Source organism: Hydra viridissima, unplaced genomic scaffold, assembly GCF_058129835.1.
Source record: "Hydra viridissima isolate aposymbiotic clone 2 unplaced genomic scaffold, HvirCarnegie_v1 scaffold_12, whole genome shotgun sequence".
NCBI classification, from domain to species: Eukaryota; Metazoa; Cnidaria; class Hydrozoa; order Anthoathecata; family Hydridae; genus Hydra; species Hydra viridissima.
The window spans coordinates 703,919-722,185 of NW_028324311.1; the positions used below are offsets into that span (position 1 = coordinate 703,919).

The 18,267-nt window shown below is 29.8% G+C and overlaps 1 protein-coding gene across 1 annotated transcript in view; it reads left to right on the plus strand.

The window, feature by feature from the left end:
- The window catches only part of LOC149880627 (uncharacterized), a 30,851-nt gene that overhangs the window by 6,918 nt on the left and 5,666 nt on the right, over positions 1 to 18,267 (plus strand). Inside the window, exons 3-13 of the mRNA XM_090068094.1 lie at positions 3,609 to 4,007; positions 5,602 to 5,976; positions 6,434 to 6,808; positions 7,260 to 7,634; positions 8,157 to 8,531; positions 10,360 to 10,731; positions 12,532 to 12,767; positions 13,059 to 13,232; positions 14,154 to 14,451; positions 15,970 to 16,281; positions 16,377 to 16,584. Of these exons, the coding sequence (XP_089924220.1) occupies positions 3,609 to 4,007; positions 5,602 to 5,976; positions 6,434 to 6,808; positions 7,260 to 7,634; positions 8,157 to 8,531; positions 10,360 to 10,731; positions 12,532 to 12,767; positions 13,059 to 13,232; positions 14,154 to 14,451; positions 15,970 to 16,281; positions 16,377 to 16,584 (3,499 nt within the window). The remainder of the gene's footprint in view (positions 1 to 3,608; positions 4,008 to 5,601; positions 5,977 to 6,433; positions 6,809 to 7,259; positions 7,635 to 8,156; positions 8,532 to 10,359; positions 10,732 to 12,531; positions 12,768 to 13,058; positions 13,233 to 14,153; positions 14,452 to 15,969; positions 16,282 to 16,376; positions 16,585 to 18,267) is intronic.

Sequence of the window (18,267 nt, forward strand, 5' to 3'; positions counted from 1 at the left end):
GTCTCAATATGGCATTGAAATGGAATCCAAGTGATGTCTCTATCAAAACTGATTCTCATAGTGTATTCAGCTGGTTGAATTCCGAATTGACTCGTGACAAACCTATAAAATGTGCTGGACAATGTGAAATGCAAATCCGACGAAGGCTTCAGATATTTGGAAAATTGGTCGAAGATTATGCCATAAATGTAAATGTTACATGAATACCAACAACAAAAAATGTCGCAGATGAACTCACACGAGTGCCAGCAAAATGGTTAAAACACAGAGTTGCAACACAAGAATGTAATATCATTTATAAACACGATAATCAGCAGGTTAAAAAAGTTCATTCAATAGCACACATGGGAGTTTCCAAGAGTATGAAGTTATGCTCGCGTGCTGGTATCCACGTTAACAGAGAAACAGTGAGACTAGTTGTCGCTGAATGTGATGAATGCAATTCAATTGATCCTCACGTGGTTTCATGGGATAAAGGAAATCTTGCTGTCAGTAAAGTGTGGGAAAGAGTAGCCTGCGATGTTGTTCTCGTTGATTCATTGCTATATCTCACCTGTATCGATTGTGGCCCAAGCAGGTACACGTTATGGTCACCATTAAGCGATGAAAGTGGACCTCCTTCCGATGTTCTCCTAGATAATTGTAAGTCGTTTAGATCTCAGTCTATGCAAGCTATGGCGTCGACGTGGGGAATAAGACTTATTTATCGAGCTGTTGAAAAACCATCTGGAAATGGAATTGTTGAAAGAGTTCATCGAACGGTAAAAAGAACAAACGCGAGAGCAAAATGTGGTATACCTATGTCTGTATTCTTAATCAACAACGTTCCATCAAAACACGGCACACCTTTTGAAATCTTATGCCAACAATACAAACGCGTCCGAATTCCTGGAATTGATAAAGTTGAATCAACACAAAAACCCCTAACTAAGTTTCAAGGATGGAAAGTTGGCCACAAAGTGTGGGTGAAGCCCAAGCATATGACGCCGTGTACACGGCGATGGTTAAAAGGAAGTATAGTGGCACTGCGTAATGGTTTAAACGTTGCCACGACACTTTTCTCATCTGCAGCATCGTTGTGGGGACGAGAAAGGAGACATAACAACTGATGACGATTACTACCTGACGCTGGTTAAACCTCCCAAAACTAACTTAGAACGCGTTGTAATCGAAGATCCAAGTTCCCAAACAAATCCCCTGGACGATGATGAAGCTGACAATAATGCGGACCACACTGGTCAAAACTATCCAACAAATTGTGAGATAGAGACATACCCTGTTCGATTCACTCGATATGGGAGAAGAGTGTTTCCTAACCGAAAGTATCAAGATTATGTATGAGCTCTTGGTGAGCTGGGGGAGATGTTGTGATTTTAATATGTGTCAATAATGTGCCAATAATTAGCTTTGCTAATTATTGACAAGATTCACACGTTGCATAATTTTATTATTATAACGGTTTTTATAACGATTATTAATTGTTGACAAGAGTCACTAGTTGTATGTTTAAATGCTATATATAGCGAACAACTTTTTTGTAACGTTGTCGAGGTTGTTGACAAGTAATAAAGATATTAGGAACGAAATAAAATGGCTCTTAAGTGCGTAGAACAACAGAAGCCAAATGTCCACAATTGTCTCTCCTTTTTTACCTGCTCAACCTCAGTACTTGGCAATTCTTCATAAATCAGTCAATACTAGACCCACACAATGCATCACCCACACAATCTTTGAGCCTGTCTGATGTCAATGATGAAATATTTTTTTCTGTCTCTTTTGATTTTAAAAATAAAAATATTCTGCAGCTGATGTTTTCATGATAGCAACCAACCTGTTTGAATCTTGCTTCGAATTTTTTGATTCTTGAATTCTTGAATCGAAACTGTTTTTACCAACACTTAATCACAAAGTTTATAAATTCCTACTATAAAAATGCACCATTTAAAAATTCTTACTTATTTTGAAAAATATCATGTATTTCCCAGATTTATCAATGAAAGATGATGAAAATGTTTATTTGGAAGTTTTGTTTTTGTTTCCCTTACTTAATTTCGAAACTATAGCAGGTTTTCATAAGTAGCATGTTTTTGCTGTAATTAAACCTGAATTCTAAAAGAAAAGTATATAATGGTTTAAATTGCTTAAGCCATTACATTTTTTTACTGTCATTTGAGCAACACATCTGCTTGCAATACAGTGTTCTAGACAAAACTTAAGTTGTGATGAATGTGTTGCAACTGTTACTTTGTCCAATGAAGGATTAACAAATTGCGAACTTGGTAGAAGATTTGTAGTATCTTATTCAACAGTTCTACAAAGTTTTGTAGAGACCAATGATCATGCTTGACAACTTGGCTAAGGCAGACCATAAGCTACCTATGGCGTGAAGGTCTGATTTTTAATGCTTCAAACACTGAGAGAATGGTTTGCTGTTGCACGAAGTCTAAAAATACAACTTGCTGAGGTTCATGGAACAGCTGCTATGACCTCAGGCAGCAGCTACTGTTCCTAGATTGTCTGTAGACCACCAAGGAAACAGACTGGCTTTTGCAATAAGGAATATGAATTGGGAAATACATGATTTGGGACAGGTCTTATTTACAAATGAATCAAGGTTTTGTCTTGCATGTTTTGATCACCGCCCAAGAGTGTGCAGAAGACTGAAAGTAAGATATTTTGCTTGTATCATTTGAGAAACCACTTTATATGGAGGCAGCTCATTGATGGTATGGGGCAGATTATAGAGCTTTTTATTGTTGATGGTTGACATCTGACTTCTCAACAATACATTGCAGACATTTTAGAACCTTTTGTGTACCTTTGCAGTGTACAAAGGAGATGGATTCCTTCTTATGTAGGCTTATAATAGAACATATATGGTACATATTTTTACTGAATACTTAAAGTAATGTTAATATTCAAGTTTTGGAGTGGCCAGCTTGCAGTCCAGATATGAACCCATAAGAACATTTTTGGGACATAATGGGACACTATGTTTGAAGCCAATATCTACCACCTAACAGCATAGGTGAGCTACGAGAAAATCTTATCTGTATGTGGGAAGATATCCCTCAAGAAACAATTAGATCTCTAATTGAAAGCATGCCACGGCACTTACAGGCTGTAATAACATCAAGAAGTGGTAACACTAGTTATTGAAAGTCAAAAAATGTTTTAATTTAAACTGTATCAGTATGCATAATAAGAATAATGATTTTACTTTCTTTTATTAAATGAACCATATTTTTGGTTTTAGTTTGTTTTTTTTTTCACCATCCTCTATTTTACTATTATCATTGAAATAATTTTGTTCATGTGTTCTATTCTTAATATGTTTGTCAAAATACATGATAAAATAGGTTACAATTTAAATAAATCCAAATTTAAAAGTGTTGCATTAACTTTGTGATGAAGTGTATTTATAATATTTACCAATAGAATATTTAATTATAAGATACAGACAACTATGATCTTTTCATATTCTAATGAGAATATTTATTTATGTTAATCAATAAACTGCTTGGTTCATTAGATTTTTTCTAAAATTCATTTTCCACATTTATAATTGTTCTACTCTAGTTGTAGATAGGTGTTCTTATTTTCTTTAGTACCCTCAATCAAGGTGTCTTTGAGTGAAGAAAGTTTGCTCATACAAGGAGATACTGTTCATATATTTGGAGAAATTCCAATTAGCGATTCAGCCAAAGATCGGATAGTTAATGTTTCTTTTTTAATGTTCTCTTTAACAACAACTGCTATAATTGCTGAGTTCAGAAATAACAGTTTTTCTGCTACATCAGATGGCATAAGATTGTTTGAGGACAGACTGTCAGTTTTCATCAGTCAAAACACCAGTTGGTATCAGTCAGGTCTAAGATTTATTGTTTCTATTTCAAAGTTAGCAACAACAGACTCAATGACAGTTCAAGTGGTACTTCATTTTGAAGCTAACACTGGGGAAATATTTGCTTATAAAGATTCTGTCATGATAGCTGTTGATAAGACAGGTTTGAATTTTAAAAAAGTAACTTTTAAAAAGACCTTTCTTTTTTTTAGTTTTATATACAGTCATGGACAATATTATATAGAATTGTCGATAAAAAATTACACTTGAGCAATTAAAGCTTAACTATTTACCTCAACATAAATGTTGAGTTATTTTAAAAATTTTATTGAAATAGCTAATAAATCTTCTTAATTTATTTCAAAAATAACTCTGTTAAATGAAGAATAAAATCTTGTAAATTAACTGTAAAATAAAAAAAGGCAACAGATTGAAGAAACATCAGTTTTGATTATGAGCTATCATACTTTTTCAATGACTATTATTAAAAAAGCAACTATACCATGTCTGATTTTCAGTTTAAAAAGTTTTCACACCTCTCTTTGCTTTTATAACTACTTCTAAATATCTTTGGATGGTATTTACAAGCTTTGAAATATGATCAATTGAATTTTAAGATTCATTACAAACCTAAAAAAATTCTTTTTTATTTGATTGTTTTGAAAGACGTATCTTGAATTACAAAATTCCCCAGAAATTTTATTTGGGGTAAAGGTCCAGGCTTTGTGGCAGCTATTTTAGGATGTTTTTCTTACTTATTTTTAGGAACTGTTGTACCACTTTGTATGTTTGTTTGGGATCATTATCTTGTTAGAAAAAAATTTGTGAGTTTTTTGAAAATCTCCTTTAAATAAATTAATACACTAAAAAATGAGTTTTTTAGTGTATTAATTTATTTAAAGGAGATTTTTGGCATACAAATTGCTATACACTTGTCTTGTTAAAATACTTTTGATATTTAGCAGCCTTCCCACAAAGTTCAATGCAAACTATTCCTAAACAATAGTGAGCTCCCTCAAAATTGACAGCTTTTTTTCAGATTTATCTCTAGAAGATAATCATAAGATCTGCATCAAATTCTTTGCTGCTTTTTGGAACTAAATACCTGAAATTTACTCTCATCAGACAACACAAAGTTTTAAAGAAGCCTGGTTAATATGCATTTTTGCAAATACTGTACTTTTTTGTTTTTAGACCAATTTCTATTTTGCTTTTTTTGAGGCAGTCTAATAAACCAATTGTTTTAGGTATAGTTTACTCATTTATACTGAAAAATTCATTAAAGATGTTCCAAAAACTGCTCTTGAACTGATTAAAAACTTTTTATTTGCTTTCATTGCATTTAATATATTAGCATGACGAACTCATAAGGCAGTGACAAATTATATATTTTTTTCATTATGGTAATAGTTACTTATATTGTAAAAAATCTTTATAGCAGAATATAAAGAAAGATTTTGTTACAATATGAGCAAAATGCCTAGCTTTTAAAAAAAAGAAAAAATGTAACTAAATACTCTCAGTGACTTTATAGTAGAGATTTTAAAAATTTGAAAAATTACTACTAAATATGATCAATTTTCCAAAAATATTATACTATGAAACATACAAACTCTGAAAAATAAACAAACCTCTAAAATTCCATTAAACCTCAAGTAAAACAAAGTGAAAGATAAAACATATTTCTACAAAACATAAATACAATGACAATCCTCATTTCATCCTACTGAAAGACATTAATTTAACATTATCTTTAGTACCTACAATAAAAGCACCTATGAGAGAACAAAGTGTGCTTATTCCAGGAGATAGAGTTAAAATAAAAGGTGAAATTGCTATTAGCGAAATAGCTAACGATCGAATTAAAAATGTAAACTTTATTGTGTCAAATTTAACAGCAACAACAGTGATTGCTGAGTTAAGAAATAATAGTTTCTCTGCTACGCCAGATGGCAATAAGATGTTCAACGACAGGCTGTCAGTTGATCAAGCAAATAAGACGTTTACAGTTTCTATTTCAAAGCTATCTGCAACAGACTCTATGACAGTTAGAATGTGTTTTCACTTTAAATCCAACACTGGAAGTATAACAGTTCTTGAAGACTCCGTCAATATTACTGTAGATAAAACAGGTACGTTTTTTAATAAATAAGTTTTTTATGGAGTGTTTGTCAGCTATAGGTTTTTGTATGAAACTATTTAGATTGAATTGGTTATTGCATGGTTTTTAGATACGATTATTCTTTATAATTATTTGTTACTCTGCTTTGGTGTGTGTCTGTCCATCACCAGCTATTTTGATATAGTTTAACTTGAAAGTGGTTAACATTGATTCAGATTCTTTACTTCCTAATTTAGTTTTTGTTGTGATCCTGAACTCTGTTTTGATATTCAGCTCATTTGACTATTTTAGCGTTAAAGAATTTTAAGCTTCTATTTTTTCATTTCAAAGTTATAATTGTGCTTTAAATTTAGTGATAGGTAAACATGCAAACGTTAATCTTTTCTACTTTGTAAAGTGTAAGATTAATTTTCCATGTTTATATTTGTTCTACTCCTCTTGTAGCTAGGTGTCCTTATTTTCTTTAGTACCTTCAATCAAGGTATCTGTGGAAAAAGAAAGTTTGCTCATACCAGGAGATACTGTTCGTATACTTGGAGAAATTGCAATTAGCGATTCAGCCAAAGATCGGATAGTTAATGTTTCTTTTTTTGTGTACTCTTTAACAACAACTGCTATGGTTGCTGAGTTAAGAAATAACAGTTTCTCTGCTACGCCAGACGGCAGAAAGTTGTTCAAGGACAGACTGTCAGTTGATCAAGCAAATAAGACGTTTACAGTTTCTATTTCAAAGTTATCTGCAACAGACTCTATGACAGTTAGAATGCGTTTTCACTTTAAATCCAACACTGAAAATATAATAGTTCTTGAAGACTCCGTCAGTATTAATGTAGATAAAACAGGTACGTTTTTTAATAAATAAGTTTTTTATGGAGCGTTTGTTAGCAATAGGTTTTTGTATGAAACTAGGTAGATTGAATTAGTTTTTATAAGTTTTTTACAGTTGATTTTTTTTTTTTTTTTCTTTTTTTTGTTCTTTGATTTTGTGCTTGGATACTTTCTTTCGTTTATTGGTTGTTTTATTGTTGTTAGACTTGTAATTAATTAAGATTGACTCTGATACTTTTTATCCTAATTCATTTTTTCTCATAATGCTGAAAACGTTTTGAACTTCAGTCAATCAGATTATTTTGAACTTGAAACAACTTTAAAGGATTGTAACTGTGCTATAAAGATAAAGTTAGGGAATGCAGCAAAAGTTTGGTTTCTTCTTTTTCAAGTGTAGGATTTCATGCCCTGATTCATAATGTTTGTTCTACTCTTCTTGCAGCTAGGTGTCCTTATTTTCTTTAGTACCCTCAATCAAGGTATCTGTGGAAAAAGAAAGTTTGCTCATACCAGGAGATACTGTTCGTATACTTGGAGAAATTGCAATTAGCGATTCAGCCAAAGATCGGATAGTTAATGTTTCTTTTTTTGTGTACTCTTTAACAACAACTGCTATGGTTGCTGAGTTAAGAAATAACAGTTTCTCTGCTACGCCAGACGGCGAAAAGTTGTTCAAGGACAGACTGTCAGTTGATCAAGCAAATAAGACGTTTACAGTTTCTGTTTCAAAGTTATCTGCAACAGACTCTATGACAGTTAGAATGCGTTTTCACTTTAAATCCAACACTGGAAGTGTATCAGTTCTTGAAGAATCTGTCAATGTTACTGTTTATTTATATGGTATGTTTTGCTTTTTAATTTTTTTGTAATGTTTTTTTTTATTTTTTTTTTTTTTGTTGTTGTTTTCATACTTTTTTTTGTTTGATTTCTATATTGTTTTTATTATTTTTTGATTTGCTTAATTATTTAGGTAATATTTTTTTAATTGTAAAAATTAGTTTTTTGTTGAGTTGTTTTTTTTTGGTAAAACATTATTGAGATTTCTATAAAAACCTATTCTTATAATTTTTTTTTAAAGGTGTTTGATTTTCTACTTAATTTTGTAATGTAATATTGATTAAAAGTTTTTTATTAAATTTGTTTTAAATAAAGTTATTTGAAATAATTCATTATTTTTTTTGCTTAATATTTAGTGCCATGTATATTATGAAGTTTGTTTAAGTCTTGCGCGGGTGTTTGTTTAATTATTTGTTAGTTGTAGAATATAAAAATAGTTTAATTGAAATTAATTTTGAAGCTGTTATATTTATGTAGCATTAGAAATTCTAAAACTTTTATGTCTTGTTTTCTTATTTTATTTAGATTCCTTAGTTAAGTTTTATCCAAGCAATGGAAGTTTTTTTCAGCCCGGAGATTCTGTCCAGTTTCATGGAGAACTTGCTAGTACCGCTTTTTTTGATGATGGGACTTTTAATGGTTCTTTTTTTGTATACTCTTTAACAAATACAGCATTGATTGCTGAGTTTAAAAATAGTTGTTTATCTGCTTCATCTGATGGTAGAAGGTTGTACTCTGACAGATTGTCAACCAATTATTCAAATCTGATGTTTGATGTTTCTATTTCAAATCTAACATTAACTGACTCGATGACAATCAAAGTATTTTTTCATTATAAAGCTGAGACTAGAGAATTATTGGTTCTAAACAACTCTGTTAACATATTTGTTTTTGAGAAATGTGAGTTATTTGAAAAATTCATTTCCTTTCTTATACATTTTTTGGTTGAATTGTTTCATTGTGAAAGCATTTTTTTCAATTTTTTTTTTTGCTTTAAAATTTATTTCCTAATTGTCTCACTTAAAACCGCTGTAATCTTTCAATAAAATCTTTCTATAAAGTAATGTTCAAAAAAGGTATGAAAACTTTTTTTAAAATCAGGTGTTTTTTTTTTTGGATAAATATAGAAATAGTAAAAAAAATCAGTCTTGACTTAATTCAGCTTTATTTAAGTAAAATTTTAAACATGTTCAGAACTTGCTTGCTATTTTTTGGTTTTTCTGGTTGAAAGAAAAAAATTAATCTTTAGTTAAAATGGTAATTTTAGATTTAAAGTGTCTCTTATTTAAACTAGTTTGATAATTGGAAATGTTTAAGTAGAAGATCAATAATAAAATTCAGTAAACTTAAGGCTAAAACTAAAAAGAAATAAAAAGCTTAGTTACATTGACTTTTTTACTTTAGAGGAAAATGGCAGTTTACATTAGTAATTCCTTTTGATACTTTTTTTGCTACCAAAGTATGATAATTTGTATTGGGTTTAACATCATTTCCAGACATGTCATAACCCAAGAAATAGGAGTAGTTTTCATCATCCATAATGACAGTTGTTTTTGAATTGTATAACTAACTTAAGAGCTTGCAGCTTACAGCGAATCTTAAAAGAAAAACAGTTTTTTTTAATTGAGAGTGATAAATATTTAGTGTGGCATTGAAAGTTGCGTTGAAAGCAATTGAATCAGGATTTAGAATACTTTCAAATTTTAAGATTTTTCATATTTTTTAAATTGTTATCATGCTTAAATAAAAGATATTTTTCATCATTAAAAATTTTTAAAAAAACAGTGCTGCACTTTATGCCAATTACTTATGCAATAAAATAGCATATTGATGTATAAAACATCTTTAAACATTTTTGCTTCATTTATGCAAATTATTTATGCTTGGTAGTTGGCATAAATGCAGGAAAAATGTTTAAGGATGTTATGTACAACAATATGCTATTATGCTGCATTTTATGCTAATTATTTGTTATACAATAGCATTATGATGTAATTAACATCCTTAAAGATTTTTCTTTTTAGGAAATGTTACATGAGCTAAGCTCAAAGAAAAATCTTTAAGGATATTAAGTGCATCATAATTTTCCATTTAAAAAAATTTGCTATGGTGTTTTACAAATGTTCACTAAATTATTTATGAAAAGTTTTTCTTCTCCATAGCAAAAAAAAAAAAGAAAAAAAAAATAACAAGAAAGGGGATTTTCATGTGTTTATACATGTTTCAGAGAAAATTTAAAAGAATCAAAGTTGTATAAGTTTCCTTTACTTTGACAGCAACTTACTTTTGGATCTGTTTTTAAATGATATACTGGAAAGTAATCAGTTATAGAAAACATAATTGATTCTTTAAATTAAATAAAGGCAATATAATTTGTGTTTTAAATTTATTCATGATACTCAGTTTTGCAGTTTTTTTTTATACCAATTTAGGCCTTTAATTTGCTTGTTTTATTAAGCTATTAAGATAAAAAAAATACTGTGAAAAAAAGCTTTCAGTAACTATATTTTAAAAAGCAGCTTTTATAAAAATTTTTAAGTTGTTTGTTAATGTGTTAAATGTTTTCTAGTTCTATGTTGCGACCAGTTTTTTGATAATTTAAATAATATATTCTGGGTCAGATATGCTTCATATCAGAAAAAATGAAGAGCAACAGGTAGGCTCTTAGTTCTCATAATCAATACTGACATTTGCTCTGCTTCTCTAAGGAGAAAATTTCTTTCTTTAGTGCCCTCAATCAAATTATCTGTGAGCAACAAAAACCTATATATAACAGGTGATACAGTTCAGATTCTTGGAGATATTGTAATTGGTGATTTTGCAAAGGATCAGATTACTGTTTATTTTTTTGTGTACTCTTTAACAACAACTGCTATGGTTGCTGAGTTAAGAAATAACAATTTCTCTGCTACGCCAGATGGCAAAATGTTGTTCAAGGACAGACTGTCAGTTGATCAAGTAAATAAGACATTTACAGTTTCTATTTCAAATTTATCTGCAACAGACTCTATGACAGTTAAAATGTTTTTTCACATTAAATCCAATACTGAAAGTATAACAGTTTATAAAGACTCCGTCAATATTACTGTAGTTAAAGCAGGTATGTTTTTTATTTATTGGGTTTTTATAAAGTGTTAGTTTCCATATGTTTACATAAGGATGTTTTTTAATTGGTTTGTTTGTAATTTTTTTTTTTGTTCAAACTATTTTATAGCTTACTTTTGTTTTGTAATGGGTCAAATTTAGGGTCTGCGTTTTCCTTTTTTTACTAGGTGATTTTGTGACCATTATAAATTTTCATTTTGTCTTTTTTTTTTAATATTAGATAACCTTGATATTTAAAAAAAAAAAAACGAGGCCTTTATGAAAATGCTTTTTTTTCTTGAAAATACAATAGTTAAAGGACTATGGATGCTTTGATTTAAACTAGTTAACAAAAATTATTGCTCGTGACAATTTTAACCAAAGTTTACCACAAAACTTGTATCAATCCATATTCCTCAGCTGTTCGGAGGAAGTTCCAATGTGATATTTTTTTTCGTTCCTACTAGTAAATTTTGTAAGAAAAGCACTTTATTTTCTTAATGTTTTTCTATTAATTTTGTTCTATATAACTAATTCTGAAATACTAACAAAGCATATATTTTATTTAATTATATAGTTTGCTAGTATATATATATATATATATATATATATATATATATATATATATATATATATACTATAGTAAACTAATAGTTATAATATAGTAATAATAATATATAAATTAGATCTATTTAAAACTCATCCGGGAGAAATCTGGGATAAATACGGGGAAAGAAAAAAGCAGCCAAATGATTTTTCGTTTTTTTTTTATTTTGCCCATATGGTTACCGTGTAGATCCCGCGGCCAAATCTCGTACGGTTCATTCCAGATAGTTCCCGTTTGGGTCCTGTATGGTTGTGTTTGCTGGGAATTTGTTAGTATTAAAATTAAGTATAGAAAATGTTTTTACAGAATTTCAAAAAATACAAAACATTTTTTAAGAATAATATTAAAGAATTTAATAGTTAATTAATTACATTAGTTTTTATATACTTTTGGTAGTGAATAATACAGCTCTCAATGATGATTTCAATGCATATGATTAAATTTTGTTTGATGGTTAATTTTCATTTTTCACAGCGTTGCTATTTTGTTTTTAAACTTAATTGCAATTTGCAGAAATATAGTCAGAAAGTTGTATATTATTCTACACGTGTTGAGTTTCAAAATAAAGTGGGATTTTTTTATTATACTAAATAATTTATAACTTATTATTATTATTGTTATTATTATTGTTGTTGTTGTTGTTGTTGTTGTTGTTGTTGTTATTGTTACTGTTATTATTATTATTATTATTATTATTATTATTATTATTATTATTATTATTATTATTATTATTATTATTATTATTATTATTATTATTATTATTATTATTATTATTATTATTATTATCATTATTATTATTATTATTATTATTATTATTACTATTATTATTATTATTATTATTATTATTATTATTATTATTATTATTATTATTATTATTATTATTATTATCATTATTATTATTATTATTATTATTATTATTATTATTATTATTATTATTATTATTACTATTATTATTATTATTATTATTATTATTATTATTATTATTATTATTATTATTATTATATTACATATCTTATTATATATTATTTTATCTATTATTATAAAAATAATGTCTATCAGTACTTTCTTTTCGTAAGTGGCTTTAAAATGCAAATGCAGTCATTAATAAAACTCATTCAAAAACTCATGATTTTAAACATGAAAATTGAGATCCAAATCAATCAATGTAGATCCAAAAAAAAGCTAATGATAGAGTGTATTGATGTTTAGAATACTGCTTGTCCGATGCAGTAGGAGATGACACATTCAAAGGAAAATATTCATTTAACACAACATTAGTTAACACCACAATTAATGTTTCATGCAAATACAACATTGACAAAAAAGGAATAGCAAAACGCTTATGTGACTGGAGTTCTACAAAAGGGGGTTTCTGGGAAGATGCTGATTTTTCTGAGTGTGATCCGAAATCTCCTGATACTAAGAAATTACTTGAATTGCGTAATGTATGTTTATTTGAATTTTAACTTTATGTTTAGTCAGCATTTACCTTTATGTTCTTATTTCTTTTTATATTTTCTGTACTCTTCATTCAGGGATTTTCCGTGTATTCCTGTTGTCCTGATATTTCATGGGAAGATACATGAGATTTTTTTTGTGTAATTAAAAATTCAATCTAAAATATTTTATTTAGAATAAGATTCATTTATGCTTCTCAATTTAAATTTGGATTGTCTTTTGTGATTTTTTATGGTAACTTCATCTTTTTGTTGTCTTTGTTTTCTTTTAAAATCAAGAAACTTACATGTAACGAACAAGATGCAAACGAATCATGCATCTCTGCTGAAGAAAAGATTAAAACTATAAATGATGTCATGAAGTCTAGTTCTTCATTTGCCACTCCTGAAGATGTAAGTTTGGTAATTAAGATCCTGGAGGATGTAGTTAATAAAACAGTTATCCCGTTAAAGGTAAGTAAATTAAATTTAATAGAAAATTTACTTCTAATTTGTTTAATACACTCTTATATTGACTGAGCAGGTTTATTATATTCCATTGGTAAAGCTTGAAGTATGATTCAGTTTATACAAATAAAAATTCTTTGTACTGGCAGAGATTTCCGATTTAAAGAAAAAGCATCCAAAAAAAAACGTTTATTTAGCAAACAAAACCTTAAAATGTATAATACAACATGGTAGTCTTTATAAATAAAATAAAACAAAAATTGAAGTGTTAGGTTCCCACCCTTTCAAAATGATCCTTTGGGCAACAAAAGAGCCTGCAAAAAACATTTCTTTAATAGAAAAGTCTTGTGAGTTACCTCAGCTTGTATTTTGATTGTCCATAGCAAACATGAACAACCAATTATGATTGCTCCAAGCAGAATAGTTAACTGATGTGACTGTTCAATATTATTTTTAATAGTATTTAGTAGCTCATATTTGATTTAATAGCAGTCCAGTTTAATAGCAGTTAAAGTATGTTCTAATTTTTGAATGTTCAAATTCACCCAATTATTGAGAAGTCTCATAAGACACCATGTTTTAGTAATTTAACTACTGTTTTCTTTATTCTATGTGGTCCAAAATTTCAGCTTTTTCGCAGAAGTCAATATTACTATTTATTTGCCATATCCTTTGAAAAGCTGATTTCTTAATGCAGTTTTCACCAATTAATGTAAAAAGATTGAAGTTCATTGGATTTGTTTTTCAATACCCTGTGGCTCATAAATAGGTCTTTTAAGTAACATACTAATATTTATTAAATTTTGTTTCAAATAGCCCCAGCTTACTTATTTTCCTCCTCATTTGTAAAGTTTTTTTTTTCTGTTACTGAGTTTAAACTCATCTTTTTTTTTAATTAACTTGTTATATCATCTATTTTTTCACTAGCTTTCCGATGGTATTTTTGGTGTGATCGACAAGATGTTATCAGCCGATAGGTCTTTTATAACCCAAGCTCAAACTTCTAAAAACTCTTCCAGAAAAATATTAGGAGTTCTTGATGCATTACTTGGTCAGATTGTTGACGAAGTCCAAAAACTGAATTTGCCGTATCAAATTTTACTCAACGGTTTTGCGTTGGCTATTGCTAACGTTAAAAAATCAAACATTTTTATTCAAACAGTTTTCAAATATAAAAGACAAATATCTTTAGAGATAATTGAAAAAGTGGCAAGCAATGAAAAAAGTAAGGCACTTCTATGACTTTTTCTTTTTGCTTCTTGAATTTTAATTAAAGATAAAAATGGATGGGGGGGGAGGGGGGAAGGGGAAGGGGAGAGAGGCGAAAGTTTGAAAACAAAATAAAACACTTGTTTCTACGTCATTTTTCTCTTTTATTTTCTGATTATGTTATCAAATCGACTTGAAAAAGAGATGAAAACAGCCAACGTTAAACAAAATTTAAAAAGGTCCCTGGTCGTCAATTTTTTGTAATATACTGCATACGCCTTTCATCATGGTTTGAATAACTTTCAAATTAATCATTTTTAATTGTCTTTTGATCCTGTTCGCCAACTGTTTTGCAATCGTTGTTGCTCAACCTTGCTTATAAACCATATTACCCAAGATGGACCAAATTCTTCGATTGGTCTTGCTTTCAGAACACTCTGTGGATTCTTATGCTTCGGCACAAAAGGTAGATGGTGCTCATTAAGGCAATCTGTTGTTGTTTTTGCACAATAGGACATGGCTAGGTTAGGCTAAAATATATTTATCTTATAAATGATGTTTATTGATGAATTTTAACAATTTTAGCAAGCAATTTGACGATACACATATGAATCGATCACCGGTCCTTTTGTCTTCACTATGTGTTGCGCGGAAACACCTTTACTGGATAATGCCAACCATACAAGTACCGTTGGTGAAAACTTTTTTTTAAACCATATATTTAAACCATATATCTGGTAGACAGTTTTGATTGAATGAATACTGAACGAATAAAATTTTGGCATTCCCGGCATGATGTTATCTGAAAATGTAATGTATTTTTCGTCTTCTATCACGACGAATTTTTCTTCCTTCGCCAATCTTCTTTGCAGTTTTCGACAGTCGCTAGGCGTTTTTTCGAGTTGCTGTTGACTGTATTTTAGCGAGCGTTGTCTTTTATAATATTTTAAACTCAGTTTTTTAAAATTTTTACGAATAAAATATTGTGAGTACGTTGAAGCGAGTTTTCTTTGACGCAGTATTTTCCGTAAATTCTTTCAATTTGTTTCTGTTGTTTGTTCAATTTACTTGGACGACCTTTTCTTGTCTTTTTATTTTCATATGGTTGACCATTCTCAAAGCGTTTAATGATCCGATTAGTTGATGCGCGTGGGATAATATCAACTTGAAAGTTTTTTACCAAATGGGCCTTGCTCATTTGTCCAACGAAGAGGTAGACACGTCTTCGAAGATCGACTTGATTCGTGATCTGTGGAATTATAATGGAAAGATTTTTTATATATCTAGAAAGAGAATTATATGTGCTACAAAATAGCAAAAAATAAAATGATTTTCTCGGATGCAAGTATTGATTTATTTATCTAAATAAACTTTTTGTCTTAAACTTTCAGCCCACCCGTTAAGTTATCATTTTTCAATTTATACTTTTGTAGTTTTTTAATTATTTAAACATTAGTATTACAATAAACTGGAAGTTAAAGACTATGCAACGCATCTTCTATTTGTAGAATGCAAGTACATTTCCTTTTTTTAGGAGCAGATTTGGATGCCTCTATTCTTGTTCCCAGCAATGCACTAGTTGATGAGGATAACACCATATTTTCATTTGTATTTAAAAAACCAGATTTTTTCTTGCTAAAAAATGATTTTGCCTCTTTTCACTTTTATCAAAAAGGAGAAACAATGAATGGCACTGGAAAAATTGCCAGCATCATCTTTTCTGCAAGCGTTGTTGATCATTCTATTAGCAACCTGAAGGGTAATCGTGTAAAATTGAATTTTAAAAAGTCTAATCTTAATGATTTAAGTGGATCCCTGGATTGCTATTTTTGGAACTCTACTTTAGGTCAGCTTGCTTTTGTTAAATTTTTTGTTAATGAGTTTTGAACGTAACGCAGCTTGGTTTCTTTGTACAATTAATTTATCTGTTGATAAATTCAGATAGCTGGTCAAACGCTGGTTGCAGCAAAACCTTTGAAAATCATATCGAAGTGTTATGTGAATGCGATCATCTTACAAACTTTGCACTTATCCTTGATCCGTCAAAGCGTGGTTATAATCCTTTTGAGTTAAAAATTGTGACTTGGATTGGATGTGGTATTTCAATAGGGGCTCTGTTTATATCAGTTTTGACGCTTGCGCTATTCAGGTTAAACGATATTTTTCCTTTTTTAAAGGCTCAATTTGTTGACATAGAAATTCTTTTTTATTGTTGTAATAAAAGATTTTTAAAAAAATTTAATTTAGTCCGAGAAAAACATTTGAAATTTTAACTTCAATAAAATGTTTTTTTTTACTGTCATTAAGGAAGATTATCATTATGAAAAATTACTTATAAGACTATACAGAAAGTGCTTTGATGTTTTCTGTTGTAGATATTATTACTGTAATTATTAGAGGAAAGACTTACGAAGTTTTTGCGAACGTAACTATTAAAGACTAAAATTACGTGCGCTTGCAAAATTAACCGAACGTAACGATTAACGGTATTAATTAAATTGTAATATTGAAATTCCGAAGAGTAATTGATTCAATTAATTCGTAACTTCGAGTAATTTGCTCGAAAGGTTCGTTATAGCTTACTTAAATCAATTAACTTGCTCGAATTTTCCGTTAAAAATGACGAGAATCATTGATAAATTTATTACAATCGTTTTTAGTTAAATTGTCATAAATTTCGAAACTGAATATTCTTTTGATAACTACTATCGAAGATTTAAACACAAACCCACGTTTACTGAAGTTGTCATAAAAATGTTTAGAATTTTAAACTATGTAAAAAATGTTAAACTTGTTTGCACATACAGTATTGGACAAAACATTTGCAACCAAATAATGCTAATTTAGTTTCTTTACGTAAAAGTGCTGCATTTTTTCAATTTAGAGAAATAACTATGTAACTGTTTAGAGACAAAGTTCTTCAAGTTTTATTCATTATAAAGTTCATTATTTGTACACGAAAATTAATAAATTAATCAAAAGTATTAAAAAAAGTTGATTTCCTTCTGGACTAAACAAGTGCAACTCGACAAAATGTTGACCAAGCTGTATTTCGCTATCAATATTTCGTGGCGAATCCTTTGTTGTCGATCACAGCCTTGCATTTTCGAGGCATAGATTCGATCAGGTGATCAATGAAACTTAGTGGAATCGCTTTTGGATTTGTTCAAACAGTTGATCCTTATTACGAACACCTTCACGATTAATTCTGCGGTTGACGATCTCCCAAAGGTTCTCGATAGGGTTGAGATCCGGAGATTGAGGCAGTCAATCCATTACCGATAGGTGGTTGTCTTGAAACCACTGCTTGACTACTTTTGCAGTGTGTTTCGGATCGTTTTCTTGCTGAAAAACCCATTTTATTGGCATATTCCATTCAGCATGAGGTAACATAACATCTTTCAGGATATTTTTATACATGAAACGGTCCATTATTCCATCGTTTCGATGTATTGGACCTAGACCGTTAGCAGAAAAACACCCCCATACCATTACATTGCCTCCACCATGCTTTACGGTCTTATGGCAGTAACGTAAACCGAGGCGTTTTCCGGCCGGTCGACGTACACGGCAAATGCCATCGCTCACAATGATGTTGAACTTCGATTCATCACTGAACAGGACAGTTCGCCATTTCTGCACATTCCAGTCAATATGAGAGTTAGCAAACAGGAGTCTTTTCTTCTGGTTTTTTAGTGAAATCAGCGGTTTCTTTGCAGGGCGTCGAGAAAACAATCCGGCTTCAACAGCACGTCGTCTGATTGTTTGGTCCGATACAGGCAGCTCTAATTGGCTTTGTATCTCGACTGATGATATCCAGGGATCCTTCTTG